Raw genomic sequence first — 25,386 nt, 5'->3', positions numbered from 1 at the left:
CTGTAACCTCATGGCCTAGCATATCCCTCACTCTACCATTACCACCAAGCCAGGGGACCAACCCTGGTTCAATAAGGAGTGTAGAAGAGCATGCCAGGAGTAGCACCAGGCGTACCTAAAAATGCGGTACCAACCTGGGGAAGCTGCAACATAGGATGACATGCATGCTAAAAAGCGGAATCAGCATGCTATAGACAGAGCTAAGAGATCCCACAATCAACGGATCAGAACAAAGCTCTGCAGTCCTGCCACATCCAGTCGTGAATGGTGGTGGACCATTAAACAACCAGCGGGAGGGGGGTTCCATGAATATCCCCATCCTTAATGATGGTGGAGCCCAGCACGTGAGTGCAAAAGGCAAAGCTGAAACGTTTGCAACCATCTTCAGCCAGAAGTGGATGATCCATATCGGCCTCCTCCTGAGGTCCCCACCATCACAGAAGCCAGTCTTCAGCCAATTTGATTCACTCCATGTGATAGCAAGAAACGGCTGAGCGCACTGGATACAGCAAAGGCTGTGGGCCCCGACAACAGCCCGGCTGTCGTGCTGAAGACTTGTGCTCCAGAACTAGCCACGCCTCTAGCAAAGCTGTTCCAGTACAGCTAGAAGACTGGCATCCATCTGACAATGTGGAAAACTGCCCAGGTATGTCCTGTCCACAAAAACCAGGACAAATCCAATCCGGTCAATTACCCCCCCATCAGTCTAATCTCAATCATCAGCAAAGTGATGGAAGGTGTCATCGACAGTGCTATCGAGCAGCACTTACTCATTAATGACCTGCTCACTGATGCCCACTTTGGGTTCCGCCAGGACCACTCGACTCTAGACCTCATGTAATACCCACTGGAAATGTTATGTACGCTAAGTATGGTTATCAATCTTTAACTTAGACACTGTATTATCATTGTTATAAATCCCTGGGTTAAAGTTGCCCATGTGAAGGTACGGCAAGAACTTTTAAGGACACAATGTGACTAAGAGCATACTTTCCATATTTCTGCACCAGTATCAACTGTTGCAGACAGTGAGGCTGCACAGTCTCCAGGCAGAAACCCCAGGAAGAAGGGGTGGAGTCGGGTTTTTCGAGCGGGAAGAAAGGAGCGACTGGAAGAGAAGAGGGCAGGAGCTCTGAAAAGAGGGCTCAGGAGGCAAATGGCTGCCGCATCCCGTCCCGGGCTTCCAAACTCGGCCGCCGCCCTTCGTATTAGTAGCTCTGCATCCAGAACTCAAAGTGGGATTCAGTGATCGTGAAGAGAATTCAACGAAGGGGTTCGGAGTCGTAAGTCTTGCAGACATTATACATACCATGAGCTCCAACTTAAGCGCGCCAACGAAAGAGTGCACTCGAATTTGGACACAGGGACAGATTCTCCTTTGAATCCATATAAATGGAGAATGTATGTTTATTATGTCTGGATTCATTCTAATGTATGCAAATGTCTAATTTAGGTCATTGACCCGTAATCTTCTTATACTGTCTGACGTTAAAACTATAAAGTAAGATAATTAGAATTAAGCCATTGTAGTAGTGATCTCCTTACTGGACTATAGAATACTGTCTACAACAGAGACCACATCTCACATATATCTAGAGAACCGTGAAGGGGTTACACTCATTACAGCATTGGTCCAAACATGGACAAAAGAGTTGAATTCCAGAGGCGAGGTGAGAGTGACTGGTCCTGACATCAAGGCAGCATTTGACCGAGTGTAGCATGAAGGAGCTCTTGTAAAACTGAAGTCAATGGGAAGCGGTGGGAGTTGGGGAAACTCTCCACTGGCTGGAGTCATACCTAGCACAAAGGAAGATGGTTGTGGTGGTTGGAGGTCAATTATCACAGCCCCAGGACATTGCTGCAGGAGTTCCTCAGGTCAGTGTCCTTTGCCCAACCATCTTCAGCTGCTTCATCAGTGACCTTTCCTCCATCATAACATCAGAAGTGGGGATGTTCTCTGATGACTGCACAGTGTTCAGTGCCATTCGCAACTCCTCAGATAATGAAGTACACCATGCCCACATGCAGCAAGTCCTGGACGACATTCAGGCTTGGGCTGATGTGTGGCGCGAATGTTAAGTGCCAGGCAATGACTATCTCCAAAAAGTGAGTGTCTAACCACTGCCCCATGACATTCAACGGCGTTACCATCACCTAATCCCCCACCATCAACAACATCGTGGGGGTCACCATTGACCAGAAACTTAACTGGACCAGCCACATAAATACTGTGGTTACAAGAGCAGGTCAGAGGCTGGGTATTCTGCGGCAAGTGTCTCACCTCCTGACTCCCCAAAGCCTTTCCACTGCCTACAAGGCACAAGTCAGGAGCGTGATGGAATACTCTCCACTTGCCTGGATGAGTGCAGCTCCAAAAGCACTCAAGAAGCTCGACACCATCCAAGACAAAGCAGCCTGCTTGATTGGCACCCCATCCACCACCTTAAACATTCATGCCCTCCACCACCGGTGTACCATGGCTGCAGTGTGTACCATCTACAAGATGCACTGCAGTATCTCACCAAGCCGCCTTCGGCAGCACCTCCCAAACCCACGACCTCTACCACCTAGAAGGACAAGGGCAGCAGACGCATCGGAACACCACCACCTCCAAGTTCCCCATCAAGTCCCCCATCAAGTCACACACCATCCTGACTTGGAAGTATATCACTGTTCCTTCTTTGTCACTGGGTCAAAATCCTGGCACTCCCTACCTAACAGCACTGTGGGAGCACCTTCACCACACAGACTGCAGCGGTTTAAGAAGACGGCTCACCACCACCTTCTCGAGCAATTAGGGATGGCCAATAAATGCTGGCCTCCCAGCGACACCCACATCCCATGAACGAATATTTTTTTAAAAAAACTTCTCATCCCCGATGATTTCAACCTCCATCTAAATTCATCATGCTCTCTCTCCTCTGAGTTCACTTCCCTCCTACCCTCCCTTAATCTCTGTCTGCATGTAAACACCCCAACTCTCATTCACGGCCATCCCCTTGACCATGCCATCTCATGTGGCCTCTGTACTCCCATCGTGTCAATCACATCTTTGATCACTTGTATCGCTCTCCACCCACATCCCGCTTCCCCCTCCCAACCCTACTTTCTTCTGTGTCTGCCCCTGGAAAAAAAACTCTCCCAATTCACACACAACTGCACTTTCAAAATCCCAACTGTCCAGCCTTTGGCCCTCCATTCACCACATTTCTGCAGTGACTAATCGGCTCAACCACACTCTCACCACCACCTTTGCCCTGATCCCTATTAAAACTATTACTCTCTCTCTCTCTCTCTCTCTCACCCTGGTCGGGTCGTTCCCCCTAGTATGGCCCTCATCTCCGCTCCCTTTAGTCCAAGGGACACAGACTTGAATGAATATGGCGGAAAGCTGGTTTAACCATTCACCATCAGATCTGGCTGGACCACATAAAGCACGATCAGATCCTGCTTTCCTCTGCCAAAACTGCTCAGTATGCCAGGATCATCCTGGAATGCAAAGATAACCCCCGGCTTCTTTTCTCTACTGCAAACCGTCTTCTTAAACCCCTCTCCCCTGTCTCCTTCACCTCCAACAACAAGTGCGAGGAGCTCATGAACTTCTTTGACTGTAAGATTGAGATCATCCATTCAGCTGCCTCTGCCGCTTCCCTCCCTTCCCCTTGCCCACCAGGCTAATCTTCCTCTAAAGTTCCTCCCTGCCCTAGTCCTGAACTCACATCTTTCTCTAGTTTCTCACCTATCTCCCTTCATGCCCTCTTCGAGCTCATACCACCCATGAGACCCACCTCCTGCTCCCACAACTCTATTCCCAACCACTGACCATCCAACTTCCCTTCCTGGTCCCCATGTTAACTGACATTGTTAACCGTTCTCTCTCAGGTACTGTCCCCATCTCCTTCACATCTGCCATCATCATCCCTCTCCTCTTTATAAAGAAAAACTCTTGACCCCTCCATCCTTGCAAACTAACACTCCATCACCAACTTCCCTTTCCTCTCAAGTCCTTGAACATGCTAAGGTCTCCCAAACTCCATGTTTGAATCCCTCCAATCGGGTTTCCGCCTGTGCCACAGTACAGAAACACACATCAAGGTCATAAATGACATCCTATGTGACTGTGAAAATGGTAAACCATCCCTCCTTGTCCTTCAATCTTGGTGGGGACAGAGAGGTCCTGCTGCTGGCTAATCTTCCTCCCTAAACACTCTGACGCTAGAGCGGATAAGTTTAAAATCTATTGTCTGAGAATGTAACTGGATCTTGTTAGGCGTGGGTCAAAAGAGCATCTGCCAAGTGAAGTTTGAATTATGTGGTGATTAAGAGCACATGTAGCGGGGGCTTGGCGGTGAGGTCCACAATACATTGGGGTTGTAAAGTTATAGGCTTCAGGATGACATAGACATGATGGTGAAATGGGCAGAAGCATGGCAGATGGAGTTCAATGAGAATTGAGAGAGTACAACTGTCAGGAAAGATTGAACAGGCTGTCTCTGCTTGTGGGGGAATCCAAAACTAGGGGCCATCAATATAAGATAGTCACTAATAAATCCAGTATGGAATTCAGTAGAAACTGATTAACTCAGAGTGGTGAGAATGTGGAACTTGCTACCACATGGAGTGGTTGAGGCGAATAACACAGATGCATTTAAGAGGAAGCTAGATAAGTACATGAGGGAGAAAAGAATAAAAGGACATGTTGATCAGGTGAGATGGAGTAAGATGGGAAGAGGCTCTTGTGGAGCACAAACACCGCCATAAACCTGTTGAGCCTAATGGCCTGTTTCTGTGCTGTAAAATTCTACGATATGTGACTGCAGTCTCACCCTATGTGGTTGGCTCCTAATGCACTCCAGGTAACCAGGGATGCACAATAAATACTGCCTTGCTAGCATCACCCACATCTAGAGAACAAAATTCTTCAAGTCCTTTTAGCGGTCATGTTTTCTCGCCCACTCATATACAAATCAAATTTGTAGCACAAAACAAGTCAACTCTTCCCAAAGTAGGTCACAAAACTTACTAATTAGCTCAGCCATCGCATTTCTCAAACTATAAAAGAACTTTTGCCTTTATCAGGCCTCAGGCTCGCCTTCTCCTTCCTCTCACAGCTCCCATTGTTTCCCTGTGCTTTCAGTCTGATTTGTTTTCAGAATTCTCGCACCGTCTCGCTATCCCTCTCCAACCTTGTTGCCTCTCTGTATTCTCTGCTGTGCCGCATGTTTACATAAGTCATTGACTGAAAGGAACGCACTATAAAGGTCACATTTATTTCCAACACCAGATCTCTGATTGATTGGTCACCTAGAATGCAATACCTGATTTTTGATTGGTCCCCTTGGAGGTCAAGACACACCCAGCATGTGTAATTAGATCCTGCCTGCCTCAGTAATCAATTAATTTACTAAGTGTAATTTGAGTCATTGTGATTGCTTTGCTGCAGACAGAACAGAGCTCACGTAGAACAGACAGGGCTCACCCTCACGGGTTAAGACCTTCTCACACCCCCCACACAAGTTCCTGCCGCCGCCGCCCCCCCCCCCCAACAAGTTCCTAACCTTCCTCACACCTGAGTTTCTGACCTTTTCCCTCCCCAACAAGTTCCTGACTCCTCCCCCCCCCCCCCCCCCCCAAAAGAGTTCTTGACTTTTCACCGCCACGCCCCCCCCCCTCGGTTCCTGACCACCTCCCCATGCCCAAGTTCCTGACCTCCTTTCTCCCCCCCCCCCCCCCAGAGTTCTTGACCTTTCACCGCCGCCCCCCCACCTCCCCATGCCCAAGTTCCTGACCCCCTTCTCCCCCCGCCCCCCGTCGTTGTCTCCAAGGTTCCTGACCTTCTCCCCATGCCCAAATTCCTGACCTCTTTCCCCCCCCCCCCCCCCCCCCCCAAGGTTCCGGACCCCTCTTTCCCCCCCGATCCTCCTCCTCTCTTTCCCCCCCCGATCCTCCTTCTCTCTCTCTTTCCCCCCCCGATCCTCCTCCTCTCTCTCTTTCCCCCCCGATCCTCCTTCTCTCTTTCCCCCCCGATCCTCCTCCTCTCTCTCTTTCCCCCCCGATCCTCCTTCTCTCTCTCTCTCTCTTTCCCCCCCCGATCCTCCTTCTCTCTCTCTTTCCCCCCCCGACCCTACTCTCTCTCCCCCCCCCGATCCTCCTCCTCTCTCTCTTTCCCCCCCGATCCTCCTTCTCTCTCTCTCTTTCCCCCCGATCCTCCTTCTCTCTCTTACCCCCCCGATCCTCCTTCTCTCTCTCTTTCCCCCCCCGATCCTCCTTCTCTCTCTCTCTTCCCCCCCCGATCCTCCTCCTCTCTCTCTTTCCCCCCTGATCCTCCTTCTCTCTCTCTTTCCCCCCCGATCCTCCTTCTCTCTCTCTCTCTACCCCCCCCGATCCTCCTTCTCTCTCCCCCCCGATCCTCCTTCTCTCTCTCTCTCTTTCCCCCCCCGATCCTCCTTCTCTCTCTCTCTTCCCCCCCGATCCTCCTCCTCTCTCTCTTCCCCCCCCGATCCTCCTTCTCTCTCTCTTCCCCCCCGATCCTCCTCCTCTCTCTCTCTTTCCCCCCCGATCCTCCTTCTCTCTCTCTCTTTCCCCCCGATCCTCCTTCTCTCTCTCTCTTTCCCCCCCGATCCTCTTTCCCCCCCGATCCTCCTTCTCTCTCTCTCTTTCCCCCCCGATCCTCCTCCTTCTCTCTCTTCCCCCCAATCCTCCTTCTCTCTCCCCCCCGATCCTCCTTCTCTCTCTCTCTCTCTCTCTCTCTCTCTCTCTTCCCCCCCGATCCTCCTCCTCCTCCTCTCTTCCCCCCCCGATCCTCCTCCTCTCTTCCCCCCCGATCCTCCTCTCTTCCCCCCCCGAACCTCCTCTCTTCCCCCCCCGATCCTCCTCTCTTCCCCCCCCGATCCTCCTCTCTTCCCCCCCCGATCCTCCTCTCTTCCCCCCCCGATCCTCCTCTCTTCCCCCCCCGATCCTCCTCTCTTCCCCCCCCGATCCTCCTCTCTTCCCCCCCCCGATCCTCCTCTCTTCCCCCCCCGATCCTCCTCTCTTCCCCCCCCCCCCGATCCTCCTCTCTTCCCCCCCCGATCCTCCTCTCTTCCCCCCCCCCGATCCTCCTCTCTTCCCCCCCCCCGATCCTCCTCTCTTCCCCCCCCCCCCGATCCTCCTCTCTTCCCCCCCCCCGATCCTCCTCCTCTTCCCCCCCCCCCGATCCTCCTCCTCTTCCCCCCCCCCCCCCGATCCTCCTCCTCTTCCCCCCCCCCCGATCCTCCTCCCCTCTTCCCCCCCCCCCCGATCCTCCTCTCTTCCCCCACCCGATCCTCCTGCTCTCTTTCCCCCATGATCTCTCTCTCTCTCTCTCTCTCTCTCTCTCTCTCTCTCTCTCTCTCTCTCTCTCTCTCTCTCCCCCTTCCTTCCTTCTCCCCCATTTCTCCTATCCAGCATAGAAGGACTTGTAGGACACAATTGTCATAATGGAGAAGATAGAGGCCAATATAATAAGTTAATATTTTTAGAATAAAAGCTAACTAGGCTCACCATGAACAATGCCATGCGCGATCCCCTATGGTATTAAAAAGCTCACTACGTAAAACTCCAGAGGTCTCGGGCACACCATTAGCCAGTAACCTTCTGAATTTTGTCCGTATGGATCTAGGCTCATCACACTGTAGTAAAGTTGTCTTCAATGGGAGACCAGTATTTTTCAATGAGACGTGATAAGTATTTTATCAACTAATAACCAGTTTCTTTTGGAAAACCTTTGGGCACAAACTTTTTATTGTTTTGCAAATTTATTCAGTCAGTATGCTTGACCTTGCTGTGGTGTTGGAAAATGCTCCAATAATGAGTGTGCAATGATTACACTCCAGTCACAGTATGTTTTGGAAAAGAAAAGTCAAAAGGTCCAGATTTGGCAAGTGTCAAGATTAATGCTGGAGAGGTTCCTCCCCCTTTTTAAAATCAGAATATCACTTCTTTATTGGGATGGACATAGGGTTTGTTTGCATTTTACATATATGTGAAATGATTGCACCATAATCCCCCAAATTAATTTTTACATGTTAACATGAAGACATGGTGAAAGTTCATTCAAGTGTGCTCACATTTCTTTTCAGTTGTACTAAAAATTTTGTATCAAAGAAATGTTGATGTAATGAATAGTTTCTGAAGGAAATAGACAAATCTGATGAACTCATTATTTTGTACAATTGGGTGTTCACTTCTCCTTTTCTTGCAGATGTTGATTCCTTAAGTAACTTCTGAAAATGTTGATTCATTTCCTGGAGGCACTGTTCACTCTGCCCCAACACGCACCCGCCTCCCCGCCCCACCTTCAGAAGCCTCCTTGAAACATACCTAACTGATAGTGCCTTCAACCACATTTCTACTGCAGCTCAGGCCTGAGTCTGAATTGTGAAGCATTTTGGGATGTTTTGCTACATTAAAGGCACTAAATAAATGTGTGTGTGTGTGTGTGTGTGTGTGGATGGATCTGTTTCTCTCCCGCTCTTTTTTTCATCCCCCCCCCCCCCCCCCACTTCTCTTTCCCCAGCAGACAGATGCACGCACGTGCACTTTGTACACAACAACTGGGAATTCCAGTATTCAGGCAGAAGGGCAGGCCTATCTCAAGGAAACTTTTTGAGGCACTTTGAACAATAACCAAATTTGTGGTGTAAGTTTTGTGATTTGTTTTCCCCTTTGAATTGTGCAATTCTTTTTTGATAAAAGAAAAAAAAGAAAGACTTGCATTTATATAGCGCCTTTCACGACCACCGGACGTCACAAAGCGCTTTACAGCCAATAAAGTATTTTTGAAGTGTAGTCACTGTTGTAATGTTGGAAAAGCGGCAGCCAATTTGCACACTGCAAGCTTCCACAAACAGCAATGTGATAACGAACAGATAATCTGTTTTAATGTGTTGATTGCAGGATAAATATTGCTCCCCTGCTCCTCTTTGAAATAGTGCCATGGGATCTTTTACGCCCACCTGAGAGAGCAGACATGGTTTAACATCTCATCCGAAAGACAGTGCAGCACTCCCTCAGTACTGCACTGGCGTGTCGGCCTAGATTTTTGTGCTCAAGTCTCTGGAGTGTGATTTGAACCCACAACCTTCTGGCTCAGAGGTGAGGGTGCTACCGACTGGGCCACTGGCTGACAGAGGGTGCTACTGGCTGACAGAGGGTGCTACTGGCTGACACAGAGGGTGCTACTGGCTGACAGGATGCTACTGACTGAGCCACTGGCTGACACAGAGGGTGCTACTGACTGAGCCACTGGCTGACACAGAGGGTGATATTGACTGGGCCACTGGCTGACACAGAGGGTGCTAATGACTGAGCCACTGGCTGACAGAGGGTGCTACTGACTGGGCCACTGGCTGACACAGAGGGTGCTACTGACTGAGCCACTGGCTGACACAGAGGGTGATATCGACTGGGCCACTGGCTGACACAGAGGGTGCTAATGACTGAGCCACTGGCTGACAGAGGGTGCTACTGACTGGGCCACTGGCTGACACAGAGGGTGCCACTGACTGGGACACAGAGGGTGCCACTGACTGGGCCACTGGCTGACGCAGAGGGTGCTACCAACTGAGCCACTGGCTGACACAGAGGGTGCTACCGACTGAGCCACTGGCTGACAGAGGGTGCTACCGACTGGGCCACTGGCTGACACAGAGGGTGCTACTGACTGGGCCACTGGCTGACAGAGGGTGCTACCGACTGGGCCACTGGCTGACACAGAGGGTGCTACCAACTGAGCCACTGGCTGACACAGAGGGTGCTACCGACTGAGCTACACTGACAGAGGGTGCTACCGACTGGGCCACCGGCTGACAGAGGGTGCTACCGATTGAGCCACTGGCTGATATGTTATAGATGCTGTATATGCTTACCTCTATGAAAAAAATGGCAGACAAAAACCGCCTGAAGAAATTATTCAGAATGATTTGATTGGTTTGCGTTTTTATTGGTAGCTATTGCTGACTGCTCATTTTTAATTTGTAGATTCAGCTTCATGATTGGTGGTCTTCATTTCTGTGTCCTTTGCTGATTGGTAGGCTCCTTACCTGTTCAATTGTGATTTGTTTATGAATATGAAATTTGAGCCAAATGTGGCATAAAAATTTGCACATCGATGGCATGATGTTAAGTGTGTTGGACAAACCGTATGTTAATTGTCCCATGCTTATATAAGGTGGTCTATCACCTATGACAATGCTCATAATGAGTAGGTATACGCTGAAGAGTGGCACTTGCAAGTGGGTGCTCTATGCAAGAGTTTGAATAGATATGATACGTAGAGGGGTTGAGAAGTTTTGAAACCACTCATAAGAGGCTGTTTTTATGCAACTAATATATTAAGAAGCACATCTCTGCTCCTTTTTAATAGTGAGTTGTGGAAGATTTGCAATGGGATTTACAGTACTTTAAATGCTGAAGATAACAGGAACATTTTTACACCAGTGTCCCAATTCATGCCACTGTTAATGAAGGTATGATCTGTGCTTTCATACAATTGTCTGATTCTGGTACAGCACGCATCATGAATTTAAAGACCGGTTCCTCTGCAGTTATTTAACTTCCTATACATTGTATTGTAAGAGTTGCAAAGGCAAGTTGAAACTCGTTAATTTGTTCAAAGTTTAACTCTGATGGGACAATTTGCGCCCCAGATATTTGACATTATTGGCCCGGTAACAGAAAATCAGCAATCCCTGTTGGAACAAGTTTTATAGGGTTTAACTAATTTGTCAGTGAAAAGTGAACAAGATACATTTGCAAGAAAAGGACTCCATTTCTGGCCTGAGCAAATGATCAGATATGGGAGCATATTGGAATTCTGTAGAGAAATGTAATGGGAAATACTGGCTCTGATCAGTTGATGGTTTAGTTGGTGAAGGGAACACCTGCTGTATTCCTGAGCTGTAAATACCCAAAGTTCCTGAGGTCTGTATGTGATCGGTGTCCAGTGCAGGGAGCGACAGTATACGTGAACGTGTCCCCAAATCTGTAAAGAAGTTGGGGTAATGCAGTGCCTTTGTTAAGTGTTTAATTCTGAACTTATAAGAGTATATATCACTTCTGAGTATAGATCACTGTTTCAATACAGCGTGAGCCATGGCACTTCTCCCCTTCCGGGACTGATTCATCTGATGATAATGTGTACTTTTAGTTCAAGAAAGGGAACTATGATCCCTGAATATTTTTTCTATTACATTTTTATTAATTGTGAAAATTTTTACAGCAAACACAGAGTACAACTTGCACAGGGTAACAGTGAGCTGTATACTTTACTTGTCATCAGCAATATGGCTGAACATTTCTAGGCCATTTAACTTTCCTGAATGTTTAATTCATTGACGACTGAAAAACATATAGTTGAAATGTATATTTTGTGGAAATGCGAAATATTATACAGCACAATGAGAGCAAAAGGGAAATTGAAAAATACATATGACACAGGATTCCCCATAATAAATGGTGGTAGTGTGGCTGTAAAGCCCTCCCCAAATTGTCACCCCTGACACTTTCTGTACTGGTGGTGGTAATTGGTGGTGCGATATGGTTCTACTGGCCTAGGATGGCCATTCTTCCGTTTCTGCCATTAGACAAGGTTCTTGCACAATGTTTTTCATAAGTTATTGGATAGCATTCAGAAGTGGGAACATTGCTTGTCATTTTCCCCCTTCACTGGCCCAGGGATGCTAAGACCAATTACAATGCCACCATCACACTGGCTTAGATCAGCATGGGCCTAGGACATTCCTGGTCTGTGGCTCAGTACCAAAACACATGATACATTTACCAGTTGATCCATTGGGGAGCTCAGCGCACAGATTTAATATTTAAATGTGAGTTTACACAAGTTGCAATGCTTATTCTACTTGGCTGTTATGGATGGTTAGGCCAACTCTGCAGTAATTTCTTTTTGTGCATAAAAGTACCTTCAGAATAGCAAATGTGTTGCACAACATGGCCCATCAAAGACAGAACAATACACTGTTTTCCTAGTGGCAGCACCCAGGTAGCAGGAAGTAACTACTGTGGTGGGATGAAACAGCTTCTACCTGGCCTGGTCCTCTGAGACAATGATGTACAACAGGAGAAATTAGAAGGCAGCTGGGTCAGTGTGATAGCTGACCTATCACACTCTCTAAACTCTTGCTGTGTTCTGGTAATAATATTGCTCCTAGTTACTATTCGTGATGGAAATTTTACATGGATTCTGTAAGTGTTAGACTTCAAGAAGCTGAGTTTATGCTTGTTTTTGATGTGGTGCAAAAAATAGTTAATATAGTTCAAGGTAATAACTTCCTGCTTATGCATTGTTTAATTCATGATCATATCTTATTGCTTGCATATTGCTTGTTTCTGGTGATGTCTTTTTGCTTGTATGTGAACTATGTTGCGACAATTGAAAGTTTGAGCCTGAAGGTTGAACCTCCAATCCTCAATTTGACAAATCTGGACAGGTGAAGTCTTAAGTTGCACCCTTCACCTTTAGCAACTTCTGAAGCCAAGCATTTTACATATTGAAAAACTGCTTTTGTTTTGTATCATAGCACCTTATGTGTTTTGAACCAGCTGCCACACTGTACAGTATGCTTTTAACATTGATTTCTGCTGTAGGACAGTGAGCCATGGTGTTGCCAGCATTTGACTAAACATTAAATCAGGTTAGGGACAAGAACAATTTGAACAGCAGTGCCTATGTAAGTTGGAGATTTCCTGCAAAGTAGAAGGCCACTTATTGTAATAACATTTTGTCAGAAGTTCTGTGTGTATCTGCTCTTTACATGTATAACGTGTGGCAATATCACATGTACCCAGGACCCTTAGTTAAAGTCCTGCAATCTGTATCAATTAGCAAGATGGATATTGTTGCTACATTGAGCGGCACCCTTCCCCTTTTTTTGGTTGAACAATTTGGTTTAATAAAATCTGAGAAGCCAGAGAGTTTTGCTTCCTCATACACTGAAAACAAGAAAGATTTTACCTTTGGTATGACTTTCATGTGGATCGCTGCAGTAAAGCCATCTGACCCTAGTGATGTCCTCCTCCCCAATATCCCCTGAACTGAGCTCTCGATCTTGGTGAGCTCTGTTGGATGCAGAGACCTGGTTTTCTTGGTCAACTTGGGTATCTGAAGTTTATTGGGAAGAATTGATAATTGGCAAAAGAACCAATGGGGAGATGAGGATTTTTTTTATGCAGGGAGTTGTGATCTGGAATGCGCTTCCTGAAAGATGGAAGCATACTCAAGTAACTTTCAAAAGGAAATTGGATAAATACTTGAAAAGGAAAAACCTGCCGGGTTATGGGGAAAGAGTACAGGGGGGAGTGGGATTAATTAGGATAGCTCTTTCAAAGAGCTGGCACAGGCACGATGGGCCAAATGGCCTCCTGTGCTGCGATTTTATTCTATTAGATTTTCAATTCATGTTTCTGCTCAGGATTCTGAAGTTAATTTTTACATTTTTTTATTGATCTTAATTCTCTGTCTAGAATGTCCTCAAACTGTTCCTGATAGTTGAGATTGCTGCTGCCTCTGCTTACTGCAGTCATCTAGCTAACAAGTTCCCTACTTTATTGCCCAGATGATCAAACTGCTGTGCAGTATAATGATAGAGCATTCAGAACTTATGCTATCAGTACTGCATTGTGAGCACATTTTGTCCTCACTGGTGCCAGAATGCTAGGATTTATGCTGGACTGGTGACTGTCACACCTGGGTTTGCATGGTCTAAAGCTGCTTCACATTTGCTCTTCCACTACTAAATGGCCGGAGCCATATTTGATAATGTGCCTCTGAGAGAGATATCTAATAGCCTATTTCTATTGCAGAACAACTTCAGTTTTGTAACCCAGTCCTTGTTTGCCAGATCTGCCCCTGCAAGTTGGATTCAGCAACACTGGAACAATTGTAAATGAACATTTGTTTCCAAGTAGCATTTGTGATTGAGTAAAATATAGTACTGGGTACTGGCATCTCGGGACATGCCAATTGTAAGGAAATTGTAACGTGATTTGATATCTCTGTTTGACCTATATAAAAGTTCATGAGCACAACACTTGGAAGACCTAAAAGCTTTCGGTGCAGCTACACATATCACAATAGTGAGTGAGAAATATCAGCTTGGCTCAATTGCTAGCGCTCCCGCTCTGAGTCCTACGGTTGCAGGTTGTGGGTTGAAACCCCATTCCAGGACCTGAGCATCTAATCTGGGCTGGTGTTTCAGTGCAGTACTGAGGGAGTGCTGCATTGTCATAAGTGCTGTTTTTTTCAGATGAGATGTTAAACTGCAGCCCTCTATCAGTCTGTTCAGGTGGACATGAAAGACCCCATTGCACTTAGAGAAGGAATTCTGGTGTCCTGGCGAACATTTTTCCCTCAACCTACATCACAAAAAGCAGATTAACTAGTTAGTCATCTCATTTGTTGTTTGTTGGACATTGCTATGCACAGATTGGCTGATGCGTTTCCCTATTTAATAGTGACTGTACTCCAAAAGTAATACATTGGTTGTGAAGTACTGTAGGATGTCCTAATGCTGTGATAATGTGGTATATAAATGCAAGTTTATTCATATGTTTCCTTGTGGGCAGATGATGCAACTTGAAATATCTCTCAAGTCCATCTCGCTGCTAAGGCCCTGCCCTATACATACTCCTAAAGAGCAAAGGCTCTACTTATGTAATTAAAGGTCCTTGGTCAACAAGGGAAGTGAGAGATTGTATAAAACTAAAAGTAAGGGCTTACTCAAAGGCAAAGAACAGTCGAGATCCCACGGACTGGGAGAGATATGAAGAACAGCAAAGGGATACAAAAAGTGGCAAGAGCTGCAAAAAGGGATACAAGAAAAAACTTGCGAGGGATATCAAGGACAACACTATAAAGGTTTTTACAAATATATTAACAAAGAGGGTGGCTAAAAGTAATGTGGGCCCCTTAATGACAGACACAGGTGATATTGTAATTGAAAATCAGGAAATGACAGACTTACTAAATATTCGTCTAATGTCAGTTGTGGGGAAGTTACTGGAATCTATTATTTGGGACAGAGTGACTGACCACTTGGACAAATATGAGTGGATCAGAGAGCCAGCATGGCTTTGTAAAGGGTAAGTCATGTCTAATGAACCTAGTTGAATTTTTTGAGGAGGTAACAAACATGGTAGATAATGGAGTGTCTATGGATGTTACTTATATGAACTTCAAGAAGGCATTTGACAAGGTTCCACAGAAGAGACTTAACAAAAACGAGAGCGCATGAAATTGAGGCAACCTATTGGCTTAGATAGAGAATTGGTTAGGAAGTAGAAGACAGAGAGTAGGGATAATGGATATGTACTCAAATTGGCAGGATGTGACTGGTGGTGTCCCACAGGTATCTCTACTGGGGCTATAGCTTTTCACTATTTATAAGTGACTTGGACAAAGGAATAAAGAGCCATATATCTAATTTGTTGTTGACACTAAGTTAGGTAGCACAGCAAATAGTGTAGATGGGAGCAGAAAGTTGCAAAGGGACATTGATAGATTAAGTGAGTGGGTAAAACCGTGGCTGATGGCGTTCAATGTGGGAAAGTGGAAGCTCATTTACTTGGACCTAAAAAAGATAGATCAGTGTATTTTCTGAATGGCAAGAAGCAAGGAACTATGGATGAGTGGAGAGATTTAGGGGTCCAATTACAGAAATCACTAAAAGCTAGTGGACAGGTACAAAAAATAATTTAAAAGGCTAATAGAATGTTGGCCTTTATCTCAAGAGGGCTGGAATACAAAGGGATGGAAGTGATGTTACAGCTGTCGAGAGCTCTGGTTAGACCCCATCTGGAGTACTGCATTCAGTTCTGGGCATCGCACCTCAGGAAAGATATACTGGCCTTGGAGGGGGTGCAGCGCAGATTCACCAGAATGATACCGGGGCTAAAAGGGTTAAATTATGAGGACAGGTTGCACTGACTAGGCTTGTACGCCCTTTTAATATAGAAGATCAAGGGGTGATATAATTGAAGTGTTTATGATGATAAAAAGGAGTTGATAGTTTCTATATATCCTATGTCCTCTGGTGAGAGTCCAGAGCAAAGGGGGGCATAACCTTAAAATTAGAGCTAGGCCGTTCAGGGATGATGTCAGAAAGCATTTCTTCACATAATGGGTAGTGGAAATTTGGAAATCTCCCCCCCAAAAAGCTATTGAGACTAGGTCAATTGAAAATTTCAAAACTGAGATTGATAGATTTTTGATAGGCAAGGGTATTGAGGGTTACGGAACCAGTGCGGATAGATGGAGTTGAGATACAGATCAGCCATGATCTAATTGAATAGCGGAACAGGCTTGAGGGGCTGAATGGCCTCATCATGTTCCTATATCTATAGAATTAATGTATCTGTGCTCCTGGTCCTGAATGTGCTCATCTCACAGACTACGGCTCTTGCATTGCCACTGGAAAAGCAAATTTTAAAAAGACTTTTGGAAAGTGAAAGTGTGGCTATTACCACAATGTCACTCTATGATTAAGGTTGTGTGCTGGTCTCTTGGGGGTACAGCACCAGGCTAAAAACATTCTTGCTTTTTTTCCCCAAGAAGAATGTGTTGTGCCCAGTAGTATGACTCCTATTCTAACAAATGCTGAGTATTCTGTAGGAGGGTGGATCTAGCTTTGCCTATCCTCTTGCTTCGCTTGACTCCGAGCTGAGCTACCGATCCAATATCCCCATCATCACCAAAGACGACCTGCTTCCACCTCCGTAACATCACTCGTCTCCGCCCTGTCTCAGTCCATCTGCTGCCGAAACCCTCATTTATGCCTTTATTACCTCAAGCCTTGACTATTCCAATGCTCTTCTGACTGGCATCCTATCCTCCACCCTCCATAAACTTCAGCTCATCCAAAACTCTGCTGCCTGTATCCTAACCTGCTCCAAGTGAGGCTCATCACCCCATCCTTGCTAACCTACATTGGCTCTTGGTCTCCCAACACCACCTCTGTTCAAGTCCCTCCATGGCCTCGCCCTTCCCTATCTCTCTAACCTCCAGCCCTACAACCCCCCCCCCCCCCCCCCCAAACTCTGCATTCCTCCAATTCTGGCTTCTTGTGCATTCCCCCACTTCCTTCGCACCATCACTGACAGCTGTGCCTTCAGCCTAAACTTTGGAATTTCTTCCCTAAACCGCAGTCTCCTTCTTTAAAACCTACCTTTTTGACCAAGCTTTTAACCACCCCATCTAATATCTCCTTTGGCTCGGTGTCAATTTTGTCTGTGAAGCACCTTGGACACGTATTTCTTTGTTTAAAGGTGCTATGTAAAATGCAAGTTGTTCATATATTGGAAGATATCAAAGGTTTTCTTACGCTTTCAAAACCAAGAAAATCAGGACTTGGGAGGGAGGGTGGAATTGTGGCAGTTGCAAAGTATGAGAATATGTGTATACTAGTTCAGGCTATCCACTTTTGGTCAAATAGCATGTGGATACATTAGTTTTAGACCAAATTTATGTTTTAAAAGTGGATTCTCACAAGTAACATGGCAGTTGTACCTAAATATACAATTGGATTAAATGCTCTTGGTGCTTGAGTTAAGTAAAATTAAGTTATGCAAAATGTGCTTTATTTTCTGTGAAATGGTTCTTCCAAGTAATTTTACAATTCCAATTTTGTTTCATGCAAAAAATAACAAGGGGTTGATCTACGGATCATGAATTAGTGAAAACATTGTTTCCTCTGCAGCAAATCCTGTCTGACTCATTGTAACACGCGTGTTTCTCTATTTTAGTATTGTACTGATGTCTGCATGAATAGCTCAACTTTGCAAAATAAGTTTAACCTCCTGTCCGAGGGTAGGCATGCATAATGTTGCTGTTTTTGTCACTGGGAGGTAGGCGAGAGTGCTATGACTGATTTACTCTTAGGCTGTTCTCTACCTGCCTGGGGAAGTGTGTCAGCTGTTTACATTGCCACTAAGAGGGAGTTTCCAAAATCAACCGACCTACCTCAGAAAATTTCAGATATAAATTAATAGGAAATATGCCATTACTTATTTATACATTTCTTCTCAATGGAAACATGAAGGAGCTATTTACATTTGATCTGTGTAGAAGCATCTCTAATTAGCTACCTTGTTCTTAATGTCAGAACAGAGGTGTTTTGGAGAAAATAAAATGTTACACTTTTTCCTCAATTGTACTGTACTCATCACACAAAGATAATAAATCTGAAAGTCAAGCAAGCAAAAGCTCTGAGCATTCTAGCCCCGACTGTTTGTAATGTAAGCTGTCCTCTAAAAGTTGCTTACTTTGTCATGAGGCATTAATCATTTACAGAATGCTACTGCAATGATCTCTTATCTGTCATATAAACCTGTATTGCTTATATTTTGACACTGCCTCAACATTAAGATGACCATTGCTACAGTTACCTGGTCATGGCCAAAAAGTCTGCACTGCATTATTTCATCATACCCATTCACAGATACACAACAGATATGTTGGAACATTAGATTTATTTTATGTAAATACAAATGTTTAAAAATATAGATGTTCTTTCTAACTAATTACTGTATATTCCATTTCTAGAAAAATTTAAAAATAAGCCGCCCCCCCCCCCCCCACAGAATGCCTTATATCTAAAGCATATGTGGCTCTCTATCTCTCTCGTACCTCTGACAAACCAATAATAATGAACATTGGTTATTTTATATCAATCACCTGCTCTTACTGCATTAAATAGGGAGATTGAAGAATACATTTAAGTGGCTAGTTCCATGACTAAAACAGGAACTGTTCCTTTTTCTCCCCTCCCTGCACGCCATTTGTGGTGTGTGGTTTTCCTGGTAGAGCTGCAGAGGACATTAGTTTTCAATCCTATACTCAGTCTGGAAACAGGATTAGAGAACCATTAACCACACCCCATTGAGAGTGGTGATAATTAGTGCTCCAGATTTCAAGTACACCAGGTCATATACTTGCACAGAAACTTTATCCTACGCTTGCATAATAAAAAACACATGTTTATGGAGGTCTCGAAATGTGTAATTTATCTCAAAGTACATTCAGTAACAAAAACAGCTGCCGAGAGTTTAAACAGTCGACTCTGAATTGAGCATTTTGGACTTTAGTGTCCGCAGGTTACTGGCGAGGAAGCCTGCACTGTGCAAGGTTTCTGTGAAGTCAGAGTCGAGCCTCAGTGCCTTGGACTTCCTCTTGATGGAATTCTGAAAGGTTTCCGAAGTGAAGTAATAAACAATGGGGTCAAAGCAGCAGTTGGAGACGGCAAAGCACAGGGTAATGGGGTACATTGTTTTGACTATAGTTACCACCGAGCAGTTCCTTAGTGTCCCAGTCCTCACCATCGAATACATCACCAGGGTTATATTGTACGGCACAAAGCAGCAGATAAAAATGAGGAAATGGACAACAATCATGCGGAGGACTTTGGACTTGTTGAATGTGCTGCGGGACAGAGTAATGGGCTGCCTTAAAGTCTTCAGCACCATTGAAAAGCAGAACAGGTTCAGCAGCAGAGGGATAAAGAAGCCAACTATCTCAATGAATATGACAATCTTTGACAGGAAGTTCTTCCAGATGTCGTTGGAGAAGTTTTCAAAGCAGGTTTTAGTCTGATTGGCTGTGCCGTTGGTGGTTCGCAAGAAGGTTGCCGGCACACTTCCGGTGAGCACCGTCAACCACACGGCAACACACACAATGATGGCATTTTTTTTCGTCCTCAGCATCCTTGACCTGAAAGGATGAACGATAGCAAGGAACCGATCGGCACTGATGCAGGTCAGGAAGAGGATACTGCCGTACATGTTGGTGAGAAACAGTGTGCCCGAAACCTTGCACAGCAAATCCCCAAAGGGCCAGTCTCTCGTCACATAGTAGAAAATCCGAAAGGGCAGTGTGAAGACAAACAGCAGGTCTGACACGGCCAGGTTCGTCATGTACGTTGTTGTTTCGTTCCGTAGTTTTAACGAACACCTCAAAACGTACAGGGCGACACAGTTTGACACGAGGCCGATGAAGAATACCAAGCTGTACACGCTGCTGTACAGTGTGTACTTAAAGGAGTCGTCAGGGGTGCAAATAGTGTTGTTTGAGGCTGCCATGGTGAGCGTTGCTCCTGGTAAAGTTGTGCTCCTTTTCGGCTCACTGTGAAGATTTTGCCCCTGGGTTAGGTTTACGGTTAAGTTACGTCGGCGAATACATTCTTGCAAAAGGTGCTGTGAAATGGCTTCTTTTGCTGATCTTTAAAGCGAGCATTCGTTTACTGTAGGGTGTAGACACCCGGTTATCCATTCAGTTGATCTTAGTTTGAGCGTCAGTAAAGCCGGTTACCCATTTCTGCTGACGAGTAAACATGTTTTAACACAAAACGGACAGCCCCGGTTTTAAATCTGTTTGTACAAGAGCATTGCTGTACTGACCCCGGTTGTGTAGCTGCACAATAGGAATTCCGTTCTTGAGATTCAGACTTCTGGTCATGTAGAACAAAGATAAATCCTGGCCGTCCAAGTTGCTCACTAGGTACGTTAACTTCGTTGTTCAGTATCTTGTAAGAATATTAAACTAAAGTTGATAAGAATCATATTCCACTTTCCTCAGACTTCTGCAACAAAGGTCCTTAGCAATTAGCTTGAAGCAATCCCACCCCTCTGCTGGCTGCTAAACAGGCTTTCCAACGATCCACAGTGCCCGCACGAAATAACTGAATTCCGATAATGTGTCCCAACCGTGTGAAAATCGTTCTTGGCTGACTTTACTCGCAGATGCAGATTGGTTGAACAAAAAGCATTAAACATGCAAATAGGATGATGTCATAGGAAGATGGTCGGAATTGGACAAAAGAATGGGCTCAACCCATTTTGTTGGCTGTGTTTAGTAGAGTGCATACCAAATACCTTCAGGGCGAGTAAATACTTAACAGCACAGGATTCCTGATCTGTTAACTAATTAAGCGCTGAAGAATCTCTTCTATGAAGAAGTTAGATTTGATACAATCATCTTAATTAGCAGGATATGAACAACCTGCATTCATCCAGCAGCTTTAACGTAATAATACAACCTAAATGTATGCCTTTCCTCCCATTTTTAATTTAAAGTCTTTGTGACCATTATTTTTGAAGGGTGTACATACACACCCTCTCCTGCACATACTCTTCCTCACACACCCTCTTACTCACGCATTCACACTTTATAATTAGATTACATTTTGGTAATGTTTTGGATTTTAAGCCACAATATGCATAAAAGTGTTTACATTGGATTAGGCTGGAAACCCTGAATAGCCTTATCCTGTTTCATGTTTTCGTGTGGTATTCAGAAACACACAAAGTAATTCTGCACGATTTGAGTTTCCTTTTCCTCTCATTGTTTCAATATACATAGATATTTGTCTTTTGTGAGGCTTAATATATTACCAAATGCAATGTCAGAGCTCAACACACACACATATGCATGCCGTGTTTGCACCTGATTCGTCAAATTTCATACTCGTAAAACAGTATCAAATCACAGCTGAACAGGTCGGGAACCTACCAATGAACAATCAGCAAGCAGTCATGAAAACTATCGATCAAGAATTAGCCAGCAGCTACCAATAAAACAACTACAAAGAAGAAGGGGAACCAATAAAATCATTCAAATATCTTTCACCACTATAATACTTGGACAATAAGCTTTGTGCATAGTACTAAAAATATGGTTTCTAAGACAAACAGATAACCAAAATTACATAATTAAGACAGAATCAACAACAGCTTGCATTTATAGAGTGCCTGTAATGGAGTAAAACATTCCCAAGGCGCTTCACAGGAATGTTACGACACTCAGCCACATAAGGAGGCATTAGGACAGGTGAGAGGTAGGTTTTAAGGAGCGTCTTAAAGGAGCAGCGAGAGGTGGAGAGGTTTAGGGAGGGAATTCCGGAGCAGAACTTGGAGTGGGAGGGGGAACCAACGACCTATGTAGAATTAGTCATAGTTATACAGTACAGAAAGAGGCCCTTCGGCCCATTGTGTCCGCGCCGGCCATCAAGCCCTGTCTATTCTAATCCCATTTTCCAGCACTTGGTCCGTAGCCTTGTATGCTATGGCGTTTCAAGTGCTCATCTAAATAAGGTTCGGCTGAGGGAGTTTGAGGAGCTAGGATCCAAATTAAAAAGCAGAACCACAAAGGTAATAATCTCTGGATTGTTACCTGAGCCAAGTGCAAATTGGCATGGGGACAAATAGATTAGAGGTTTAAATGCATGGCTCAAAGAGTGGTGTGGGAGGAAGGGGTTTCAGTTCATGGGGCACTGGCACCAGTACTGGAGAAAGAGGGAGCTGTTCCGTTGGGACGGCTCCACTTAAACCGGGCTGGGACCAGTGTCCTGGCAAACCGAATAACTAGGACAGTAGACGGGGCTTACAACTAATGAAGAGGGTGGTGGGAGGATTCAGGAAAGAGTAAATTTAAAAGTAGCGAGAGAAATGTCAAGGCTCTAGAGCAGAGCAGAGTTTTGGGTAAAAATAAGCAGGGTGGGTCAGGAAGGGACACACACAGTAATATAGGTAATCAGTGACTAAGATGACATCAGGGGAAAAATAGAAATAAGTCAAAGCGAAAGGCACTATATCTGTGCGCGAAGCATTCGCAACCAAATAGATGAATTAATAGCGCAGATAGAAATTAATAGGTTTGATCTAATAGCCATTAGGGAGACGTGGTTGCAATGTGGCCAAGGTTGGAAACTAAATATTCCAGGATACTTCTCTTTTAGAAGAGATAGGCAAAATGAAAAAGGAGGAGGGGTAACCCTGATACTAAAGGATGGGATAAAGACAGTAGAGAGAAAGAATCTTAGCTCTGAAAATCAAGAAGTAGAATCAGTTTGGGTGGAGCTAAGAAACAGCAAGGGGCAGAAAACATTGGTGGGAGTTGTGTGTAGGTCCCCAAACAATAGTTGTAATGTAGGGCAGAGTATAAAACAGGAAATTAGCGATGCATGTAATAAGGGTAATACAGTAATCATGGGGGACTTTAATCTACATATAGACTGGTAAAACAAATTTGCAGTAATAGTGTGGAGAACGAATTCATGGAATGTATGCAAGATAGTTTTCTAGATCAGTATGTTGAGGAACCAACTAGGGAACAGGCTATTTTAGATCAAGTATTGTGTAACAAGAAAGGGTTAATTGATAACCTTGTAATAAAGGGAAGAGTGACCATAATATGATAAGAATTTTATATTGAGTTTGAAAGTGATTTAGTTAAATCCGAAACTAGTGTCTTCAATCTAAACAAAGCAAACTATGTAGGTATGAGGGGTGAGTTGGCTACGGTAGATTGGGAAACTACGTTAAAAGGTATGATGGTAGACAAGCAATGGCTAGCATTTAAAGAATTAATACATAATTTACAACAAATATACATTCCTTTAAGGCACAAAAACCCCACAGGAAAAGTGGTTAAACCGTGGCTAACGAGAAGTTAAAGATAGTATTAAATCAAAGGAAGAGGCTTATAATGTTGCCAAAAAGAGTAGTAAGCCTGAGAATTGGGAGGATTTTAGAAATCAGCAAAGGAAGACCAAGAAATTGATGAAGTAAGGGAAAATTAGAATATATGAGTAAACTAGCGAGAGACATGGTGCCTCAGCACGGTGGCATAGTGGTTAGCACTGTTGCCTCACAGCGCCAGGGACCCGGGTTCGAATCCGGCCTCGGGTGACTGTCTGTGTGGAGTTTGCACATTCTCCCCGTGTCTGCGTGGGTTTCCTCCGGGTGCTCCGGTTTCCTCCCACAGTCCAAAGATGTGCGGGTTAGGTTGATTGGCTATGATAAATTGACCCTTAGTGTTAGGGGGATTAAATACGTGGGGTTACGGGGATCAGGTGGGATATGTGTCGGTGCAGGCTCGATGGGCCGAAATGGCCTCTATCTGCACTGTGGGGTTTCTGTGATTTCTGTGACATAAAAACAGACTGTAAAAGCTTCTATAGGTGTGTAAAAAGGAAAAGATAAGCAAAAGTAAATGTGGGTCCCTTACAGGCTGAGACAGGAGAAATTATAATGGGGAATAAGGAAATGGTAGAGAAATTAAACAAAAACTTTGTGTCTGTCTTCACGGAAGAAGATGCAAAAAAGTTCCTGGAAATAGTGGAGAACCAAGGGTCTAGCGAGAATGAGAAACTGAAAAATTAGTATTTAAAAAAAAAAAAAATAGCACTGGAGAAATTAATGGGACTGAAAGCCGATAAATCCCCTGGGCCTGATGGCCTACATCCTAAGGTTTTGAAAGAGGTGGCTATAGAGATAGTGGATGCATTGGTTGTCATTTTCCAAAATTCCATAGATTCTAGAACGGTTCCCACGGAATGGAAGGTAGAAAATGTAATCCCACTATTTAAGAAAGGAGGGAGAGATAAAATGGGGAACTACACACCCGTTAGCCTGACATCAGTAGTAGGGAAAATGCTAGAATATTATTAAGGACGTGATAACAGGGCACTTAGAAAATAATAATTGGATTGAGCAGAGTCAACACGGATTTATGAAAGGGAAACCGTGTTTGACAAATCTGTTCTAGTTTTTTGAGGTTGTAACTAGCAGAATAGATATGGGGGAACCAGTGGATGTGGTGTATTTGGATTTTCAGAAGGCATTCGATAAGGTGCCACACAGGTTATTAAACAAAATTAGGGTTCATGGGATTGGGGGTAATATACTAGGATGGATTGAGGATTGGTTAACAGACACAAAACAGAGCAGGAATAAATGGGCCATTTTCAGGTTGGCAGGCTGTAACTAGTGGGGTACCGCAAGGATCATTGCTTGGACCTCAGCTATTCACAATCTATATCAATGATTTGGATGAGAGGACCAAATGTAATATATCCAAGTTTGCTGATGATACAAAGCTGGGTGGGAATATAAGCTGTGAAGAGGATGCAAAGAGGCTTCAAGGGGATATAGACAGGCTAAGTGAGTGGGCAAGAACATGGCAAATGGAATATAATGTGGAGAAATGTGAAGTTATCCACTTTGGTAGGAAAAATAGAAAAGCAGAGTATTCTTTAAATGGTGAGAGATTGGGAAATGTTGGTGTTCAGAGGGACCTGGGTGTCCTTGTACACGAACCACTGAAAGTTAACATATAGGTACAGCAAGCATTTAGGAAAGCAAATGGTATGCTGGCCTTTATTACAAGAGGATTTGAGTATGAGGAAAGATGTCTTCCTGCAATTATATAGGGCCCTGGTGAGACCATACCTGGAGTATTGTGTACAGTTTTGATCTCCTTACCTAAGGAAGGATATACTGTACTTGCCATAGAGGGAGTGCAACGAAGGTTCACTAGACTGATTCCTGGGATGGAGGGATTGTCCTATGAGGAGAGATTGA

General features: G+C 44.7%; 2 protein-coding genes across 8 annotated transcripts in view; one reads left to right on the top strand and one right to left on the bottom strand.

The window, feature by feature from the left end:
• The window catches only part of rb1 (retinoblastoma 1), a 295,784-nt gene that overhangs the window by 137,779 nt on the left and 132,619 nt on the right, over nt 1-25,386 (top strand). The gene's annotated exons all lie outside the window — the stretch shown is intronic.
• LOC147107420 (lysophosphatidic acid receptor 6-like) lies at nt 11,196-20,837 on the bottom strand. The gene has a single exon (XM_086006464.1). The coding sequence runs from the start codon at nt 20,104-20,106 to the stop codon at nt 19,078-19,080; it is 1,029 nt and encodes a 342-aa protein (XP_085862590.1). The 5' UTR covers nt 20,107-20,837; the 3' UTR covers nt 11,196-19,077.

Source organism: Somniosus microcephalus, chromosome 14 (assembly GCF_052327205.1).
Source record: "Somniosus microcephalus isolate GS21.2 chromosome 14, FLI_Smic_1.0, whole genome shotgun sequence".
In the NCBI taxonomy this organism is placed as follows: Eukaryota; Metazoa; Chordata; class Chondrichthyes; order Squaliformes; family Somniosidae; genus Somniosus; species Somniosus microcephalus.
Note: the sequence above shows the minus strand (reverse complement) of the source record. Positions and strands in the feature narration are given on the sequence as shown.